This window comes from Aedes aegypti, chromosome 3 (assembly GCF_002204515.2).
Source record: "Aedes aegypti strain LVP_AGWG chromosome 3, AaegL5.0 Primary Assembly, whole genome shotgun sequence".
Classification (NCBI taxonomy): domain Eukaryota; kingdom Metazoa; phylum Arthropoda; class Insecta; order Diptera; family Culicidae; genus Aedes; species Aedes aegypti.
The window spans coordinates 372490741-372509316 of record NC_035109.1 but is presented as its reverse complement, the minus strand read 5'-3'; the positions used below and the strand labels follow the sequence as shown (position 1 = coordinate 372509316).

General features: G+C 38.2%; 3 protein-coding genes across 5 annotated transcripts in view; 2 read left to right on the top strand and 1 right to left on the bottom strand.

Moving 5' to 3' along the window:
* Nucleotides 1-8821, bottom strand: part of LOC5576493 (atypical protein kinase C) — a 454102-nt gene extending 445281 nt beyond the window's left edge. For 2 of the 3 annotated variants that reach the window (XM_021851375.1, XM_021851377.1), the window contains exon 1: nt 8123-8815. The gene's annotated coding sequence lies outside the window, so the exon portion shown is untranslated. Of the gene's footprint in view, nt 1-8122 lie in introns of all 3 variants that reach the window. The other variant, XM_021851376.1, reaches the window with a different exon arrangement.
* A 99-nt stretch (nt 8822-8920) lies between these two features.
* LOC5576073 (cytochrome c oxidase assembly protein COX19) lies at nt 8921-16346 on the top strand. The gene is made up of 2 exons (XM_021851384.1): nt 8921-9031; nt 15886-16346. The coding sequence occupies exon 2, from the start codon at nt 15913-15915 to the stop codon at nt 16186-16188; it is 276 nt and encodes a 91-aa protein (XP_021707076.1). The 5' UTR covers nt 8921-9031; nt 15886-15912; the 3' UTR covers nt 16189-16346.
* Nucleotides 8966-16863, top strand: LOC5573269 (phosphopantothenoylcysteine decarboxylase). The gene is made up of 2 exons (XM_021851383.1): nt 8966-9031; nt 15886-16863. Exon 2 carries the CDS (start codon nt 16243-16245, stop codon nt 16819-16821), a length of 579 nt encoding a protein of 192 aa, XP_021707075.1. The 5' UTR covers nt 8966-9031; nt 15886-16242; the 3' UTR covers nt 16822-16863.
* Nucleotides 16864-18576: the final 1713 nt, after the last annotated feature.

Below are 18576 nucleotides of genomic sequence, written 5' to 3'. Positions count from 1 at the left end.
CGGTCCTTCGCTTTCTTTTAATGCTTCATTCCATTGGCTCATCGGGATGTACACATTCTTGTGTTTCTTACGTTTCAAAAACCCCTTGAGAAATTGGTAAGATTTCTTAATCCTTACCGCCACGTCAAAATCGTTCAACTCCTTATAGAACTTCTTTATTTTCCTCTCATTATGAGATCGTATTGCTGCTTGGAACTCCATTCTTCTGTCTTTGAGCTTCCATCTATATGGAAAAATATCCGGGTGTTTATTTGAGAGGTTTATCGCTGTTTTCAGTTTATTTAGCGCTGCCTTCCTAATGGGCGTTAGTGGTGCTCTTGCTGATCTCAATACTTCATTTGCTGCTTTTTTCATTTTTCCTGCTACTGCTTTGAAATCTAGCTCTATTGTGTTCCCTTTTTCCTGCCTTATTTCGTATTTTTTTAGTGCCTCCTGGTATTTTTCTTTAATGGTATCGTACTTCAAAACTGATGCATCTATTGGTATTTTCTTTTTACCCTTTTCCATATTCTCTTTCTCTCTGGTTCTTATACCTGTAACAATCATTTTGTGATCTGTATTTATTCCAGTCCAGTATCCCTTTATGAACCGTATTTCGATTTTCCCTTCTCTTGGTTTCAAAACATGATCAATTTGGCTTTCCTTTTTTCCACTTTTCCACGTTATATCTGTGTTTTTACCGATCACCGTTGACATGTTTTTTATCTTATGGATTGTTAGGAACATTTTAAATTCTTCGCCATTGTCATTATTATTACTAAATCCTAACCTATTTCCTATACATTCTGCGTCTTCTGGCATAACAGAGTCCTTTCCTATTTGGGCATTCCAATCACCCACCATTATAAGGTTTGATCTTAGATGGTCTTGGCTTATTAATTTCCCTAAACTCGAGTAGAATATGTATCCGTTTTTGTTTGGGCCATGAACATTTATCAAGATAATTTTCCTACCTTTTGATAACAAACTTATAGATAATCCATATTTCCCAATTTCTTTCCATTCCATCACATCTATTCCCTTGTCTTTTCTTATGAGTATCGCTTATCCTCTAGATTTGTTTTGTCCTTGCCCTCCTATCCTCCATTCATAATTACGAGTAGTAATCAGCTCAGCCTTAACGTTCACTTCTTGTAAAGCCGCTACATCTATATTGAAGGATTCTAACATATTATCGATTTCCTGTCGTTTTTCCAGTTTCGAGCATCCTCTTATATTTAATGTGGCGATTAACATTATACTTTCTTTAACTTCTTCGTTTTCCTCACCTCTTTCTCCTGTTGCTTTTACTCCCTTTGCTCTTGATTCTTCGCTTTCTATTACTTGTCCCTTTCTTGTTTCTCCTCTTTCTTCTGCTACGTGATTCCTATGCTTCTTGGTTCCTCCATCCATTGTATCTGAATTTTCCTGCACTCCTTCCTCGTCAACTCTTTCATTTTTAGCTCGCTTCCTATCATTTCTCTGTTTTGTTGATATCCTTGGATTTTCCTTTTTATCCCCTAGCTTTACATCCTTTGTGTTATTTTCCTTTCGCACTTGTTCATCGTTCACTATACTTAGAGGTTCCTCTGTCTTTCCTTGTACGTCCATCTGAATTCTTCCTCTGGTATTTTTATCTGTTTTTGCTTGTTTCTCTCTATCTAATCTTTCCTGACTGTCGTTTTCTTCCCACCCTTGCCTCTGGCTTCCATTTATTAACATTGATCTTTCTTCATTTGTTTTAATCTGTGTCGCGAGTTGTTCAAGTCTGTCTTCCCTTTCCTTACTTCTTTGTCTCCTTCTTTTTTCTTCTAAGTCTAGAATTTCTTCTTTTCTATTATCCGTTATGAAGTCTTTCGTTATTGCTCTATCCTTGTTAATTGGTTTATGTTTCTCTCTCGTTATCTTCCGTGTCTCGTTTCCCCTTTCATCCATATTTTTCTCTACTGCTTTTTTGTCGTCGCTTTTCTTTTGGTTATTTCTTTCTTTATTCCATTGCCACTGCTTTCCTTCCTCTTGAACCAATTTTCCTGTTTCCTTAATTTGTTTCCCTGTTATGGGTGTATCCTGAGTTTTTCTATATCTGATTGTAGAGATTTCTTCTGAATCATCGTTGTGTTTTCCATGCATACTTGTGTAGCTTTCCTTTTCCTTTACCTCTTCCACACTTGTTTTCTCAGTTCCTGTGTTTTCTTCTGTTTGTCCTTTAACAATCCTGATGCTGTCGAAATGATTTTTCACTCCATTTTCTCCAGTATATAGTAATCGTAACACATCTTCTTCTCTATCTTTTTCTTCTCCAATCCTCAATGTTTCAGAGTCCGTCTGGTATAGCAAAATACATTTATCGAATATTTCTGTTACCGCTACCATACTCTCATGTCCTAAATATACTCCTGGTTTTCTTATGTCCTCAATGAATTTTAAAAAGCCGTTCTCCTCAAGGCTTTCAATCAAGTACATTTCATAACGTTCTCTGTTCTTATTCATATGATTGGCAATCTTATTTCTTAATTCTATTATATCTGACAAATTACACCTATAATAATCCTCGCTTTTGTTCATTTGGTCTATGATCGCTCTTATAAAACAGTTTCCATCTCCCTTAATTTTTTTCACCATCATTTCTCTTCCAGATTCGTATTCCTTAACTTTATATAATTCATTTCTAGGCTGCTCATTGTATCCGCTTTCCTTTTTACCACTAGATTTTTTGTTCGTTATACTCTGAATGCTATAAAATTTTTCTGTGCCATCCTCGAACGTAAACAATATGTTTATCTCTGTAAGCATATTCGTATTAGAACACGAATTTGGTTGAATCACTTCTACTTCCCGCTTCTTTTGATAAAAACATATTTTCGTTTGAAAAAGCTCAACTATTGCTTGAGCCATGTGAACTTCCACTCCCGATTCCATTGAAAAAATCTTATGAACAACCTCTTTTATATCTTCTTCCCACATTTTTGAAAATAAATGATCATTGCACCTAATAAAATCCGCTATCAAACAACAAAATTCCATTTCGTTTAATTGATGATTTTTAAATTCAGAATTAATTTTGTTAATTTGAAGCATAATAGCTGTGATAAAAGAACCTGCTGGTATTTTTTGCACAACAGCAGTTTGAAAATCATTGATATCAATATTAAATAAATCCATTTTGTACTCTTTGTGTAGTTATAAATGTTATGCTATAATTGATAAAGAAAAAGAAAACTCATAATATATATTTGCTTATATCTAGTCTTACCTTAATTCATCAGTGTATTAGAATGCATTCCAGTCATCAGTCGTCTTACCTTAGTTTTAAATAATTAATACCTTTCACTTATTTTTCTCTTATCGCTCCAATCCTGTCACGTAGCCCAATTCAGTTGAACACCCCTGTGTTTCAATTCACCTTTCTTTTCCGCTCTTCTCTACACCCTTCTCATTTCTTCAACACCACCAAGTCGCTTTATATATTATCTATGGCATCCTAACCGTCATCGCCACTACCACCTTCACCACTTCTTGATTGACCTACACTACTACTAATAATCCAATGGTCACTTCACTCCATTGTCTATATATTTACCTCTCACACATCTCACCTACTTTACTATCACCCACCTTTCACTTCGTCTCTCTCGCACCAACCTCTCACTTCGTCTCCCCGCTCCCGATTTATCACTCGCTAGCTCCGTTCATGCATTTGTCTTTCGAAACCTCCCGTTCACATTCACACCATTAATCCGTAATACCTTTCCCAAGCGACACCACACAACCGTACAACAATAATCCCAAAATTGTTTCTTTTTTTTTTTTTTTTTTCTTTTTTTCCTCTTCCGACCTCCACCGCTTTATCGCACCACCACCAACACCTTCTCAAATACGTTCCGGCACTCACTCTCCCATCCATCCAACACCATTTTGTTTTTTTTTTTTTCTTCTCCCCCAACCAAGCCGGCGGCCTGATGCCGGCGTTCGGCTTTCGGCTTTTCTACTCTTCACCAGCGATCCCCGCACTCAATTCCCTGTTCCAAAATCCAAAACTTCGATGTTCAGCCGTCACACAATATTTGCCACAAATGCAGAAACCACACCACCCGCCAATAATCGAACCAATGTTAACCATTCACCAAACTAAAAGCTGCCTTATACCAACTCAAAGCCAACACCACACAGTGCGACCGCACGCCTTCAAGTCTTGATGCCAACTGAAGAAAAAGAAAATCAATTTGTATTGAAAAAAAAGTAGTGACAAAAATAAGTGCCCACTTCCTTCTTGGCCCCAGAAAAGATGATTTAAGAAAAATAAAAAGCAATTTAATAGTTAATGTGTCCTCCTTTGGCCTTAAGGACTTGCTGGAGGCTCTTCGGCATGCTTTTCACCAGGTTTTGTAGGTGTTGTGGATCTAGTTCTTCCCAGGCGCGCTCCAAGGCTTCAAAATAATTATTTTTGTTGGTAACACCAGTTTTTTCAACCCTGGCATCGAGAATCGCCCACAAATTCTCGATGGGGTTGAGGTCTGGGCTTTGTGGAGGCCATTCCAGCGGTTTAATCCGACAAGACCGGAAAAAAGACTTGGTCTTCTTTCCAGTATGCTTCGGGTCGTTGTTCTAGAGAAATATGAATTTCTCTTCAAGGCCCGTCTGGATCAGCGAAACCTCCAGATTTTCCAGCAAGATGTTAATGTAGGAATCTGCCATCATTATTCCGTCGATTTTCACGAGGTTTTCTACTCCACTCCATGAAAAACACCCCCAGACCATCACATTTCCTCCTCCATGCTTCACCGTTCCTTGGATGTGGTGCTCTGCATCACACACGAGCCCGCCGCTCTCGGTTAGACAGCTCGAGCTTCAGGAGCGCCACATCCAAGGAACGGTGACGCATGGAAGTGTGATGTGATGAAATGTGATGGTCTGGGGGTGTTTTTCATGGAGTGGAGTAGGAAGCGTCGTGAAAATCGACGGAATAATGACGGCAGATTCCTACATTAACATCTTGCTGGAAAATCTGGAGGTTTCGCTGATCCAGACGGGCCTTGAAGAGAAATTCATATTTCTCTAGAACAACGACCCGAAGCATACTGGAAAGAAGACCAAGTCTTTCTTCCGGTCTTGTCGGATTAAACCGCTGGAATGGCCTCCACAAAGCCCAGACCTCAACCCCATCGAGAATTTGTGGGCGATTCTCGATGCTAGGGTTGAAAAAACTGGTGTTACCAACAAAAATAATTATTTTGAAGCCTTGGAGCGCGCCTGGGAAGAACTAGATCCACAACACCTACAAAACCTGGTGAAAAGCATGCCGAAGAGCCTCCAGCAAGTCCTTAAGGCCAAAGGAGGACACATTAACTATTAAATTGCTTTTTATTTTTCTTAAATCATCTTTTCTGGGGCCAAGAAGGAAGTGGGCACTTATTTTTGTCACTACTTTTTTTTCAATACAAATTGATTTTCTTTTTCTTTAAGTAAAATTCTTTTTTTAATCAAAATTTCGTAAGTGCAACTTTAAAAGAACATCAAAAATAAAATATCACAAAAGATTTAGGTGTGTTAACTTTAATTTGAACCAAATCAATGAGAGAAATTCGAAAACTGGTAAGGTGGGCACTTTATTTTGCCTCTCACTGTATGTTCAGTTATTTTTGATAAGGGATGCACTTGGGAATGAACTTAAGAATGTTTGGGCAACGACAAGAGACATGATCGAGTTTATTTTATTCTTGATAAGACTGTCGACCTTGTCATATTTTTGACATTAACTTCTATCTCTCAAACTCAATAGCATTGCACAAATTATAGCAAACAGCAATTGATTAGATCCTGGTCCGAGGGGTAGGGAAAGAGGTCCAGCAAAACTAAGCAATCTATAGAAGATTTTGTAGCCATCCCAAATTTGCTGGAATCTTGATCTTTGAGCAGACATGAACCCCTTACCCACATGGAGATTAAAAGGTTAATTAGGAGTCGTATACTAACAGCCATACACTTATTCAAAAAACTTTACAAACAAGTTTCTTACCAAAAAGTTCTTATTTGGTGATGTTTGTTCTAGAGTTTGTACACTTTTGTGTTTTGATGAACTTCTATATAAATAAAAATGGAATGGTGTTCATACGTCACGAAATGCCTTAAGAACGGCTTGATAGTCTTACATGATTATTTCACTATTGCATTGGTCATGTGTTTTGACGTGTGAACGGCAACGAAATGATAGCGGAACGGCAACGGAAAGCAGAATCACACCATCCTGACTAAGCTGTCAACGATGGAAAGTGAACCAAGTCTGGATCGATAAGTATGCTACAGTTCATGCTGGCGAACCGGTACCGCTTTCCGTTGCTGTTCCGCTATCATTGCGTTTGGGCCTTAATGCTAAAAGATAATGGTGGTGCTATTCTAGATTGGCGATTGGTGCATCCTTGTAGAAGTTGGTAGTAACAACTTAAAAAGAAAGATCACCACAATCATTTTACTGTTAAATTTGGCAATTCAAAGCACAGGAAACCGTAAGTGTTCATTTCATTTTGCTAAACTTTCGCAACATAACTCCACATTTAATCATCAATCGGATGTGACCAAAAATGCAAAAAATGTACCTTGGCAAAAAAAGCTCTCAGTTGATAACTGCGGAAATGTTTTTTTTTTATCAAGAGAGAAGAAGGCTCTTTCTCAGTTGGGATGTAATACCATAAAGAAGAAGCAGAAGGATGAGAATGAACTGTAGAAACAGAAGTTGTTTCTTGTTTAATCTTTCTTTAAAAAAAACAATGATCAGCTTGCCCCACTTCCACGTAGCTATTTTTACATGGCATACCTTGTGATGCGAAGGACATTTATGTGATTATCGTTTTAATATTCTATATTACATTTATTGATATTCTATCTAAGAAAATTAAAACTATACATGATTCATTACAAAATCATAATGATTGATAGGAGTCTGCAATCAATTTTCATTACGAACCTATAAGAATGAACAATCTGAATGCTCTTCACAGCTCCTAAAAATCAATACTGTGCATTTATATGATGAAAATGTGTATTATCCTGACAAAACTGCTATTTTCATTTCAAATTTGTAAAATATTTTGTCTAAGAAAATTATTCCGTTTTTGTCACGGTTCCGTTTTTGTCAACTGAAAATCGCCGATCGTGTTGATAAAAACGGAACATACCTGTATTTCAATATGAAAACTAATTTTAATTTAGATCTGAATCTATAAACAAATTAACATAAGAATTTTTATTACAACAGGAAAGAAGACTTGAAAGTATGGAAACTTATTCAAAACAAAACACTATACTACAATAGTAATCTCACTTATGCAGAAACGGATTGTCAAGGTCCAGTTGCAATCCAAAGAGGTTACGGATGCAATTCATTGTTATGATAAGGGACACTGCGACACGACTTGGAAAACTGGAAAAACTACAAAGCTAAGTATGCTGTTCAGCTCAAGAAAAGTAAAAATTTCTGCGGAAAGAAATGGTCAAGAAATTTTCTACTGTGAGTCCCATTTAAATTGACATTTCTTTTCAACTGCGTACTGCGATCAAAGAAAAATGCTTTTCTTGAGAATTTCTTGAGAATTTCTTGAAAGAAATTTCCCACGCATCGAGATAGACGATTACTTTTCTGTTGAAGTGCATACTTCGCTTAAGAAGCAATACAAGATTAAGCTAAGCATATAAGACACATTGTAAATATTCGATACTTTCTTCATTGTGCAAAATGTATACTACAATGTAGAGAATGAGATGAATGGATTATCAGGATATTTAAGAAGTTTGGTACTGTTACATAAAAATACATTTTGATAGACAGAATTAAGATTAGGCAAGTAGTCATTGGTTCGAGGTGAAAAAAATTAAGTCAGTTTTGTGACGATATTGATAGGAGACAGAAGGAAATATAAAAGATCAAGAACTATTTCAAATTTATTTATTTTTTTAAAGGAAAAAGCATGTAGCAATTCAGGATTGCCCTCTTGGTCACGACAGAGAGGTCAGTCAGTAAAATCTGGTCAGTAAAGAACTATTTTTGTTACCCCTGTTTCGTTACCAGCCCTGTCATTGCTTTCTGTGTTCGCTTACCCAGAGTCGATGAATGAGAATCTGTATATAGACCTATAGACTCTGCGCTTACCCTCTCTCGACGGTCGACTGTCCAGCCAAAGTTGGTTTCCTTTCTCCTTCCTCGGATTATTGTTGTATTACAGCCTTGATGTTGTTATTTTTGAGGATATTTCGAACACACGAATGCAGGCCGGTTAACAGGTGGTGGCGCAGAGCACTTCTCTTCGGAATTTTACCACAACACGAAAACAACCTTTCAAGGCACTAGATTTCCCCGGAGGCCACCTAACGTCCCAACACTTTTTATCGCACTTTTGAGCACTAAAACCTAAAAACAGATCTCCAGAGCCGTTATCTTCCGCCCACCGAACACAATGTAAACAAAGCACTCCGCGGGACGAAACGACAAAACAATCCGACGGCGACGAAGTTGTCAAAAAAAAAACGCAAACCGCGACCAAACAAGACCACGACGACAACGAAGAAATCGCGTTTGGTTGCTTGCTTGGATGAGGAATCCGGCCACCAATCTTCCTAACTCGTCAACTTCCGGAACCGAATCCGAGCTCGAATCCAACCAACTAAACGTGCACCGGCGAAGCCGAACCGAAGAGCAACAAATCAAAAGAAAAACGCACTATTTTCCGGACGGAATTCTAGCAGAACATTACCGTTTTCTTTCCTGTTTTTTACGCGACCAAAGGGGGGAGTAAACGACGACGAAGAACCACACACGCATCAAGCAAAAAAGCAACTCGCGACGCGGATGACCAATCAAGACGAGAGTCAGTGGACAACAGGGGTTTTTTGGTGATGGTGTGCGTGAGATCGGCTGGTGTTGTGTGATGGAATTTTGACAGAAGGATGGGAAATTTTTGGCGGAGCTGTCATCCCAGATGTCAGTCAGTCGGGGAAATTTCCCTTTTTGGAGACGGTCGCGATTTTGATAGGGAGCCAGTGATTGCGATGTAAATTTCAGGTAAGTGGCATAGATTTTCTGATTGAACGTGTGCGTAGTATGAAATTATTTTGTTTCAATCAAATAACACCATTAGTTTATCTTTGAAGGTATTTATTTTACGAAGAAACTTTAAATTCATAATTTTACATAACACCACTGAAGATTCCAAAAATTTCCCATAACAAACCGGTTAAAGTGCCTGACCAATGTTTTGGTACATGAAACTAGAACGCATAAAAAATTGATGATCCGACGATAAAATCGCAAAAAGCTTTTTGCCTTTCCGTTGTAGCTGAGACGGGTTGTAAGTATGGCGCTCTGCACAAAAATCATGCCATCTCTTTCACTCCTCCATTAAATTAGTAAACAACAAGGCCAGTACACGTCAAAATCCCATACAAAATCAAAACAGTGTGCCCCATACAGTGGTTCAATTTCATATTCGTATTCAGTATTAAATACTTCATCAATAATGCCATAGATGTCATCTATAAAGCCTGATTCGCTACTAAAGCGAAGTATGCACTTCAACAGAAAAGTAATCGCCTATCTCGATGCGTGGAAAATTTCTTCCAAGAAATGGTCAAGAAAATCTCTTTTTTTCTGATCGGAGTACGCAGTTGAGAAGAAATGTCACTTCAAAGGGGGCTCTCTGTAGGAAATTTCTTGACCCTTTCAGTCAAGGAATTTCTTTACTTTTCTTGAGCGAAACAGCATACTTAGCTTAAAGCCTGATTTGCTGCTGAACAGGAATCACTAAAGAAATTTCTCGCCGATTCCTTGAAGAAATTTTCTACAGCGTCTCCCGTTTGAACTGACATCTCTTTTCAACTGCGTACTGCGATCAGAAAAAAACGCTTCCTTGATCGATTCCTTGCAGAAATTTCTTATGCATCAAGATAGGCCAAGAAATTACTTGTCAGCAGCGAATTAGGCTTAAGCGAGAAATGTTCAAGAAAAACATTTTTCTTTGATCGCAGTACGCAGTTGAAAAGAAACGTCAATGCAAATGGAGCTCATTGTAGGAAATTTCTTGACCATTTCTTGGGCAGAAATTTTCACTTTTCTTGAGCGGAACAGCATACCTAGCTAACAAGTAATTTCTTGGCCTATATCTTAATGCATGGAAAATTCCTGCAAGGAATTGATCAAGGAAGCGCTTTTTTCTGATTGCAGTACGCAGTTGAAAAGCGATGTCAGTTCAAACGGGAGTCGCTGTAGAAAATTTCTGCAAGGAATCGGCGAGAAATTTCTTTAGTGATTCCTGTTCAGCAGCAAATCTGAAGCCTGGTCGGAACAAATTTGAAATTTTACTTTTGTCACCCCCCTTCAATTTTTGTCAGAAAGTGGAAATAAATACAATGTTTTTTTTTTTTCATAGTATTGACTGTTTAACGATAAACTTGCGACGACCGACGTGCCACCGTATTTCATATAACGGAGGTTATTAGAACTAACTTGGAGGTGATGATTTGGAGGTTATTTGGCAATTTAGAATTTAAATTCACCTCCAAACACTAGCGATTTAGCGGTGGGATGTTGACGTTTGATCACGAATTGGTTTTCACTATTTTTCGTGTTTTTGCTAGTTTTTTTTTCGTCCTTACGATATTACATGAGATAATATGTGTTATTGATTTATAAGTCATAAATCTGTTTGTTGATGCCAAAAGGTTTGGGATTTTTCTTGAACGTTATTCCTAGAATAATGTTTACGTAATCTTTAATGTAACAGCGTAGCCTTAAGGGAAGTATACACTTCAACAGAAAAGTAATCGCCTATCTCGATGCGCGGGAAATTTCTTGCAAGAAATGGTTAAGAAAAGCATTTTTCTTTGATCGCAGTACGCAGTTGAAAAGAAATGCCATTTCAATCGTGCGCATCGTACCTTCGTGCTGTGCGTACACGAATTCTATCTGCTCTTGGAAGTTTTCTTAAAAACTACCTAAAGCAATAAAACAGTGCTTTTCAGTGCTACAAAAACAGTACTTTTCAGTACTACTAAAACAGTACTTTTCAGTACTATTTTTTCTACTATTGATCCCTTTACGATCCTTGTTTGGACCCGTGCCTTCGATTTTTTGTTGGACCCGTTGGCGAAAGCTAGCGGTGGTAATCCTTCTTGGACACCGTCTTGGGAAAAAAAACCTCACGTCTTCTTTCGTTTATTAACTAAACATGGTATCAACCATGGGTTAACGTAAAGCTACATTTACATATGTCATACTATGTTTCATGATCAAACTTGCCCCAGCTATTGGATTTTTTTTTTGTTTTCATAGTTATTCTTCCTTCTTTTAAAATTGGCTGTTTTTCTTATTGTATTTTCCAAAAGTGATTTGTATTAGTGTAAAATTCTTTCTATGCGCAAAATAGATTGATGGAACCTGTTTTTTAGCTTTCAAAGCATATTCATGCTGTTCTTCGTAGGTTTCTATTCTATTCTATGTGCTTGCACAGCCAATATTGAAAAGCATCCTGGAAATACCAAAATTTCTTCCGGTATTCTCTTGTCAGCATTAATATTTACAGCATATCAATGATATGATACAAATATTAAAACGGCCAGGCCCACTGTGCAGACTTGGGGTTTGAAGGTAATTCAAAAATAAACGGCGATCGGTTTATTCACGAATGAATAACATGATAGATAATTTTGAAATATTGTAAAGGAAGAAACGGGGAAAACCGTACCAACCGTTCCATTTAGGGAAATAGGCAAAACCGGTGGGAGTGGCGTTGCTAGGAAAGTTAATGCGCACTCCATTGTTGTTTGTAATCCTTACCTGGGAGCCTAGGCTTAATCGCCCTTACTCGCTCTCTGAAATGATAAGAAAACTAATTCTGACCTCCCTCATATTTTATAGCAATCTATAACATGATGTAATAATAATACAATGGAAACATAAAATGACACCATGACACGAAACCATCTCACCAATTTCAATCAGCTTTAGTGTCGAATGATCTTTTCACTCAAAAAACTACCATAACTCAACATCCATGCGCTTGGTTGTTTGGAACGCGTTTAACACACATTTTAAATCGTAGTAGACCTTTGATTTTTGAAAACGAAGCAACGTTTTCCTTTTACTCGAGGAATGTCACTTTTGTTAACACTAAACGCTGATATTCATTTTTTTTTCGAATTTCGAGAATAAACTCATAACAGATTGGAGAAGATTTTTCAAATGCCTCGTTCCACACATTTTACAAAATATCCTTCAAACTGCACAGAATGATTCACGGTCTCTTCAATTACCTCTGCGATTAACAAATGCAATGCACACCACAGTTGTCTCAACATTTAGGATCCGTTTTGCTCTATCCATTCAAATTTGTGTCGATCACTACTTAATCTAATATTAAAATTCTGGACTGGAAAGTTTAGGAACCATCAGGTGAATTTCACCAAACCGCAAATAAGCAACACGAGACAAAAAAACACGGGTTAGAAATTTTTACGTCCTTTTTCGGAGCAGCACTACCAGCCTTTTCGTTTTTTCTCCTTTCAAAATTATAATCACCGCGATAACGAAACAAGCTCGATGCACCTCAACCTATTCTCAAATATTTCATAGGAAGGCACTTTTTTTTTCGAAAACAGAATCAGCCGTTTCACCAGCCGAATCTATTTATTTGCGGAGGGATTAAAACCTGACAGATCAATTTTAAACACACTCGTTCGCGTCACATGCTGTTCTTCGTAGGCTGAGAGAGAGGAGACAGCTGGCTTAGATTGCGAGCTCCCTAAAGTCAAGGGAACCTGTCATCAACTGTCACTGGAAAACCGCACATTCAAAGGACAGAGCGTGAAAAACGGTCAAAATTTGGCTAATCTAAATCTGGAGATGATTGAAAATTCAGGTTGTTTTCCTCCTGTGGTCTCGCATATAATATCGTTGATTATTTAATTATTGTCGATTGGACTCAAATTTCTATTATTATTTTTTTAATTTGTGAAATTTTTGATAACAAATGGGATGCGAAAATAGTTTTGACCCAGCTTGTGCTCTCCGAACCATTGTGCACAACCCAGACATGAGAAGAAAAAATCAAAGAAGCCAAGAAAACAAGCCATAGTTGTCAGTGAGCTGTCTCCTCTCTCCACTGATAAAAATCCACACGCTCGATCTGTGGTTTACAGCAAAACTTAATGAACCAATGCACGAGTTCACTATTTGACGTTTGAGCGGTGCCGTGTTACTTACGTTACCATGGTAACGAATGAATTCGGCACCGCTCAAACGTCAAATTAATGAACTCGTGCATTGGTCCATAGCTACAAAATATCGTAGTCTGTGTACATTAGGGTGGCCCATATTAGTCAGACTACAATAAACTAATGTAAAAATTTGAACAGAATCCATCAACTCTAACGAGAGCTTGAAGAAGTAAGAAGAAAATCGTCAAAATATATAAAAATCGTCAAAACGGTTCACTCCCAAGGGCTTTTCTATGCTTCAATAAATGAATAAATATATTTAAAAAAGTCCATTGCCGACCATAAGTGGCTCCGTATTTGATGAGTTTCTTGATTTTTTCAATTTAAAAAATCTCCAATCAATTAATGACAGACTGCAACAAATCGGAAGTCCTATCGTTTAAAAAAAGAAAGAAAACAAAAATGTTTTACCTATGAAAACTATAAATTGGTTTTCCTAAAATTTTCCAGTTAAATGTGTTTACTATTTACTATTTACCTGGATTGTAACAGCCCACAAATCCCTTGTTATTCTTTTTTCTGGGGAATGGGTTGCTGGGGAATGTACTACTATTCTGGGGAACGTCATTCTGGGAAATGTACAATCAGCTAAACGCACATACGTCCAAGTGTAAATAGGTGGTTTTGCATTAAATTAACTAGAATAAAGACCAATCTTATCTCTAATAGGCTTTGGAAGAAAGCTAATTCACAATTGAAAAATGTAAACAAAACTAAAATATTGTGATATTTTTATATTCAATCTGAGCATTGTGAATCTTGTTTCCCAAATGTAGTGAATTTGTTCTGTTTTGTTGCAGCCTTCACATGCTATAATTGATAGAGGTTATAAATCAGGTGTAAAATATGAAGTAATGCAGGGGTTCTTCGGTATTCAAAGCATATTTACCTTAAAATCAATCTAACACAGGATTTAAAGTTCAGCAGCTTCTGAAGTTCTACAAAAATCGAGCGGGCGCCATCTTAGGATTTGCGCTCAACACCGAATGTACGTACAATATGCAGATGTCAAAATGAACCTAGGCACCTACGTGAATTTCACGTAAGTGCGATAGGTAACCTCAGTAACAATTACCGATTCACTATTTGATGGTTATGAATGGCTTAGTGATCTTTATGTTAGTCAAGTGAAGTGGAGGCAAAATGAATTTGGAATGATCTACGTGATTTTTCACGTACACTGATAAAAATCCACACGCTCGATCTGTGTGTTTAAAATTATGGATCGATTCATGAACGTCCATATCGATTTGCTATGATTTTCTTGCAAACTTCGTGTGTGTTACACATTAAATTCCTTTGTTTTGCTTCATGGATTGATTCATCAACCGACAACAGGGATTCCATATATTTTCCACATAAGTTCCCAAAGCTTTCTCTTCAGATTCGTATGTGTCAACCTATGGACGCATAGATCATCACTCCAACACGGATTTAGTGTGTTTTGCTTATGGTTATCTTGTGTCATAATCATCATGTTCAAGTTGGTCGATTCTTTGATATGCGCAATGAGATTGTTATGATAAAATCCATGAGCTATGCTATCGATTTCCATGTTCAAAGCTTCTAAATTGTTTGTGAACAATCCATGGGATGCATAGTGAACTGAATTGCGGTTGGACCTCGTGTTGAACGACAGTCATCATCATGCTTCCAAAGAGAAGAAGTAAATTTTGAAGCTGAAAGTGTTAGATGAAAATTTGTGGATTCGATTTTTCTTTTATTAGTGAAGTTGACCGATGTACGAGAATTCTAACTTTCTATAAGAAAACATTGATTATAATGTATAGTTTAGTAGAAAAATCGAATTCCACTAACAGATTTTCCTAGCTTTCAGTTTCGAAAAAAAAAAATGAAATATGCTTATCCCTGGCTTCCCAAATTATGGATTTGCGGCGCCCCGCTTATTGCTGGCTCACGGGTTTGAAAAAAAATCAAGAGAGCTTGCGACAAGTAGAGGAGCCTCGGATCCATATTTTGGGGAGCAAAAGTTCTTCTACCAAATTTCTTCTTTCAGTCCCATGACATTTATGTTTTATCACACATGACTATCTAAAGCTACTACATTTCGAATTCAATAAGCAAATCAGTTGGTTTTCATGATTTAATATTTGGAAATTCATGTTTGTTTCACATGACAACCTAATGTTGATACACATGTTTTTATACCGTGAAATCAATGATGAAATCCATATGGCTACCACACTCAAATCATGTGGTTTTCCTCATTGCGCAAATCTATAAGTAAAACACACGACCTTGACGTGTAGATTTTTCTCAGTGTAGCAATGACGTTTGGATTTTTTTGAGTGTAAATTATTCAAAAATGTTGGATGTAACTTCGACTTCAACATGATTAAACCATTTTCCATTCCATTTTGTCATTTCCATATAATTTCTCCAAATTTAACTAATTTTGAGATATTTCGCGGAATTTCCTAAAGCTCGCGGCAAAGGCCAAATTTCGCGGATTTTGCGGCTTCTACGAAAACGCGAATTGTGCATAATGTTTACTTTTTTTGAAATTAAGACGTATATGGTTACAGGTAGAGTTCGTGGGATGCCTAGTGATATTTTTCCTTCTAGGCTGATTTATCTTGTGCCTCTTAATTTTTTTATATCACAAATTCCCCATCTCCTTCGCAGATCCTAGAACCCAACCAACCCATCACAATGACGTCGATGACCTTTGGGCAGAAAAAGTTCATACCCACGGCGCCGGAAAAGGGCAGCTTCCCGCTGGACCACGAGGGTCAATGCAAGAAGCTGATGCTGTACTACATGCGCTGCCTGCGGGCCAACAACGACGATAACTCCGCCTGCCGGCAAGAATCCAAAGCTTACCTGCAGTGTCGCATGGACAACAATCTGATGGCCAAGGAGGAATTTTCCAAGCTCGGCTTCGCCGATCTCGAAAGTGAAAGTGCTAAGAAGAGTGAACAGAAGTGAACACGTAGTCTCTAATATTGTGTTGAACTGTTGTTATAAACTTTATATTGAACAATGTCCAAAAAGAACATTCTGATCGGGTGCACCGGAAGTGTGGCCACGATCAAACTTCCGTTACTGATTCAAAAACTGCGTGAGTCCAATTCGAACGTTGAAATTAAAGTGATAGTTACCCAAAACGCGGAGCATTTCTTCGCCGCAGCGGACATCCCTGAGGATGTCCCCATACACCGGGATGCCGACGAGTGGAGTAGCTGGAGTGGTCGCGGAGATCCGGTACTGCACATCGAGCTGGGCAAGTGGGCGGATCTGATGGTGATTGCACCGTTGGACGCCAACAGTTTGGCCAAAATGGCATCGGGGCTGTGCGACAATCTACTGCTGTGTACGGCGAGGGCTTGGGATTTGGGGAAACCGTTGTTCTTCGCGCCAGCCATGAACACCCGGATGTGGGAGCATCCGATAACGGCGCCACAGATCGACACGCTCAAGTCGTGGGGTTTTAGGGAGATTCCCTGTGTGGCCAAGACGCTGATGTGCGGCGATACTGGGTTGGGAGCGATGGCCGAAGTCGATACGATTGTGCAGTGGATTGGGAGGTGTTTGGTGGAGCTGGAGTTGCGGGGAACTTAGGGATGCGATGAAATTAAATGTTTGAATTTTTGTAACAGGAAATGTGTGTTTGCTTAGAATTGTCCGAAAAAATAAGTCCAAATTCCTTTGGGAGCGGGTTATTTGGCTTAATGGCTATTTGACATAATCAGAATGATAACCCTTCTTTCACAGGATGTCTGTTCTTGATAAAAATGATATGTCAAATGACCATTATGCTAAATATCCTTGCTCCAGTGAGGACAACTGATGTTGTAAACGGCAGCCTTGTTCAGTGTGTCAACCGGATCCTTGGCAGAGCCTAACAAAGTCTTAAGTTGTTTGTCTCTGCTGGAAAACACCAAATCGATTCCGAAATTTCTTAGCTTTGGGCGGAGCTGATTATTGATGTGTATGTCGTATGAGATGGAGACTCTCTTCATGAGTTCGTTAATAGGGACGAGTGTCGTCAAAGCATTCCTTTTTGTCGTTGATGGCTTTTATCGATCCGTCTCAAAAATATATTCCAGTTCCTTAGTCTTTCCGACTTCGCTGACGGGTAGAGTCTGCATCCCGTGGACCATGAGGTGAAACGCTGTCATCTTATGCTGGAACGAACAATGTGTAGGGGATGACTCGCTGGGTGTTTGTAGATTTGCTACAGATTTCGAAGTTAAACGATGAACTTTCTCCTCTGATGACAAGTAGATCCAAAAATTGTAGTTTTCCATCCCTCTCCTCCTCGTGGGTTAACTTGATATCTTTGTGTACGCTGTTGATTGCGCTCGATAACGCTGAAAATGTCGTGGACGTATTTCCACCATTTATCCGGTAATACTCCTTGTTTCATTAAATTTTCCTCAAGATTCGCCATGAACAGTGTAGTGATCAAGAAACAGTCTTATTCAGGTGGAGGTACAACTAATAATGAACGTTTATTTAAGCTCCCTGTCAAGGTGTATATTCATGGTTGCTTAGATTCCTACATCTCTCCTTCCTTTCAAAGATACTTATTAATTCAAAGGTCCAAAACTTCAAGTAACGTCCATTTGTTCCAATCGTGTTCAGCTTTCCAGTCTTTAAACATATCGGTGAAAATTCGTCAACAAATTTACAAATATGATTTTTTTTAATAGTGTCGAAATTGTTGTATTGTTTTTGTTTTGCTTTGCCTGAAATGAAATAGATTGTCAATATATTTTCATTAAACAACTATAATATAGTTTGTTCTCATGAATATTCGAATGTGGCGATTTGCACCATTAACTTCATTTCTTCTTTCGTGTTAGAGTTTGGGAACCAGATTTATCTTCTGCTATCTGCTTCCCGATTTATCTTCTGCTATCTGCTTCTCTTTCCTTTTCTGAAGTGTTTGTAACGAGCTTCTCCGGTGTGTTGTTTTGAACGGCCTTCACTTTAGAATCTTTTTCTCTGTTTGCTTGAAACTTTCACTCTCTGAAATGTTTGAACATTAGTCGAAAGAAATTCTGTTTTTTTTTAAATTTATTTATTCTAAAATGTATTTGACCACAAATGCTTTTGGGTCTATGCGTACTTCATCCCTTTGTCTGGGTTCCACAGTCATCATTGACTAGTGTACTTCATCCCAACAACAGGGTTCCGCAACTAATGACATCCATCTCAAACGATCACTATCGGGTTTCTCTTGCGTACTTCATCCCCTTGACTGAGATCCACTCAACAACAGGGTTCCGCAATTTCAGAGATGCATCCCAAGCAATCGCCTTCAGGTTTTTTTCTGCGGACTTCATCCCTTTGTTTGGGTTCCACTGTCTT

Excerpts from the sequence above, each read along its gene's own strand:
- LOC5573269 (XM_021851383.1), top strand. The coding sequence starts at position 16,243 with ATGTCCAAAAAGAACATTCTGATCGGGTGCACCGGAAGTGTGGCCACG.
- LOC5576073 (XM_021851384.1), top strand. The coding sequence starts at position 15,913 with ATGACGTCGATGACCTTTGGGCAGAAAAAGTTCATACCCACGGCGCCG.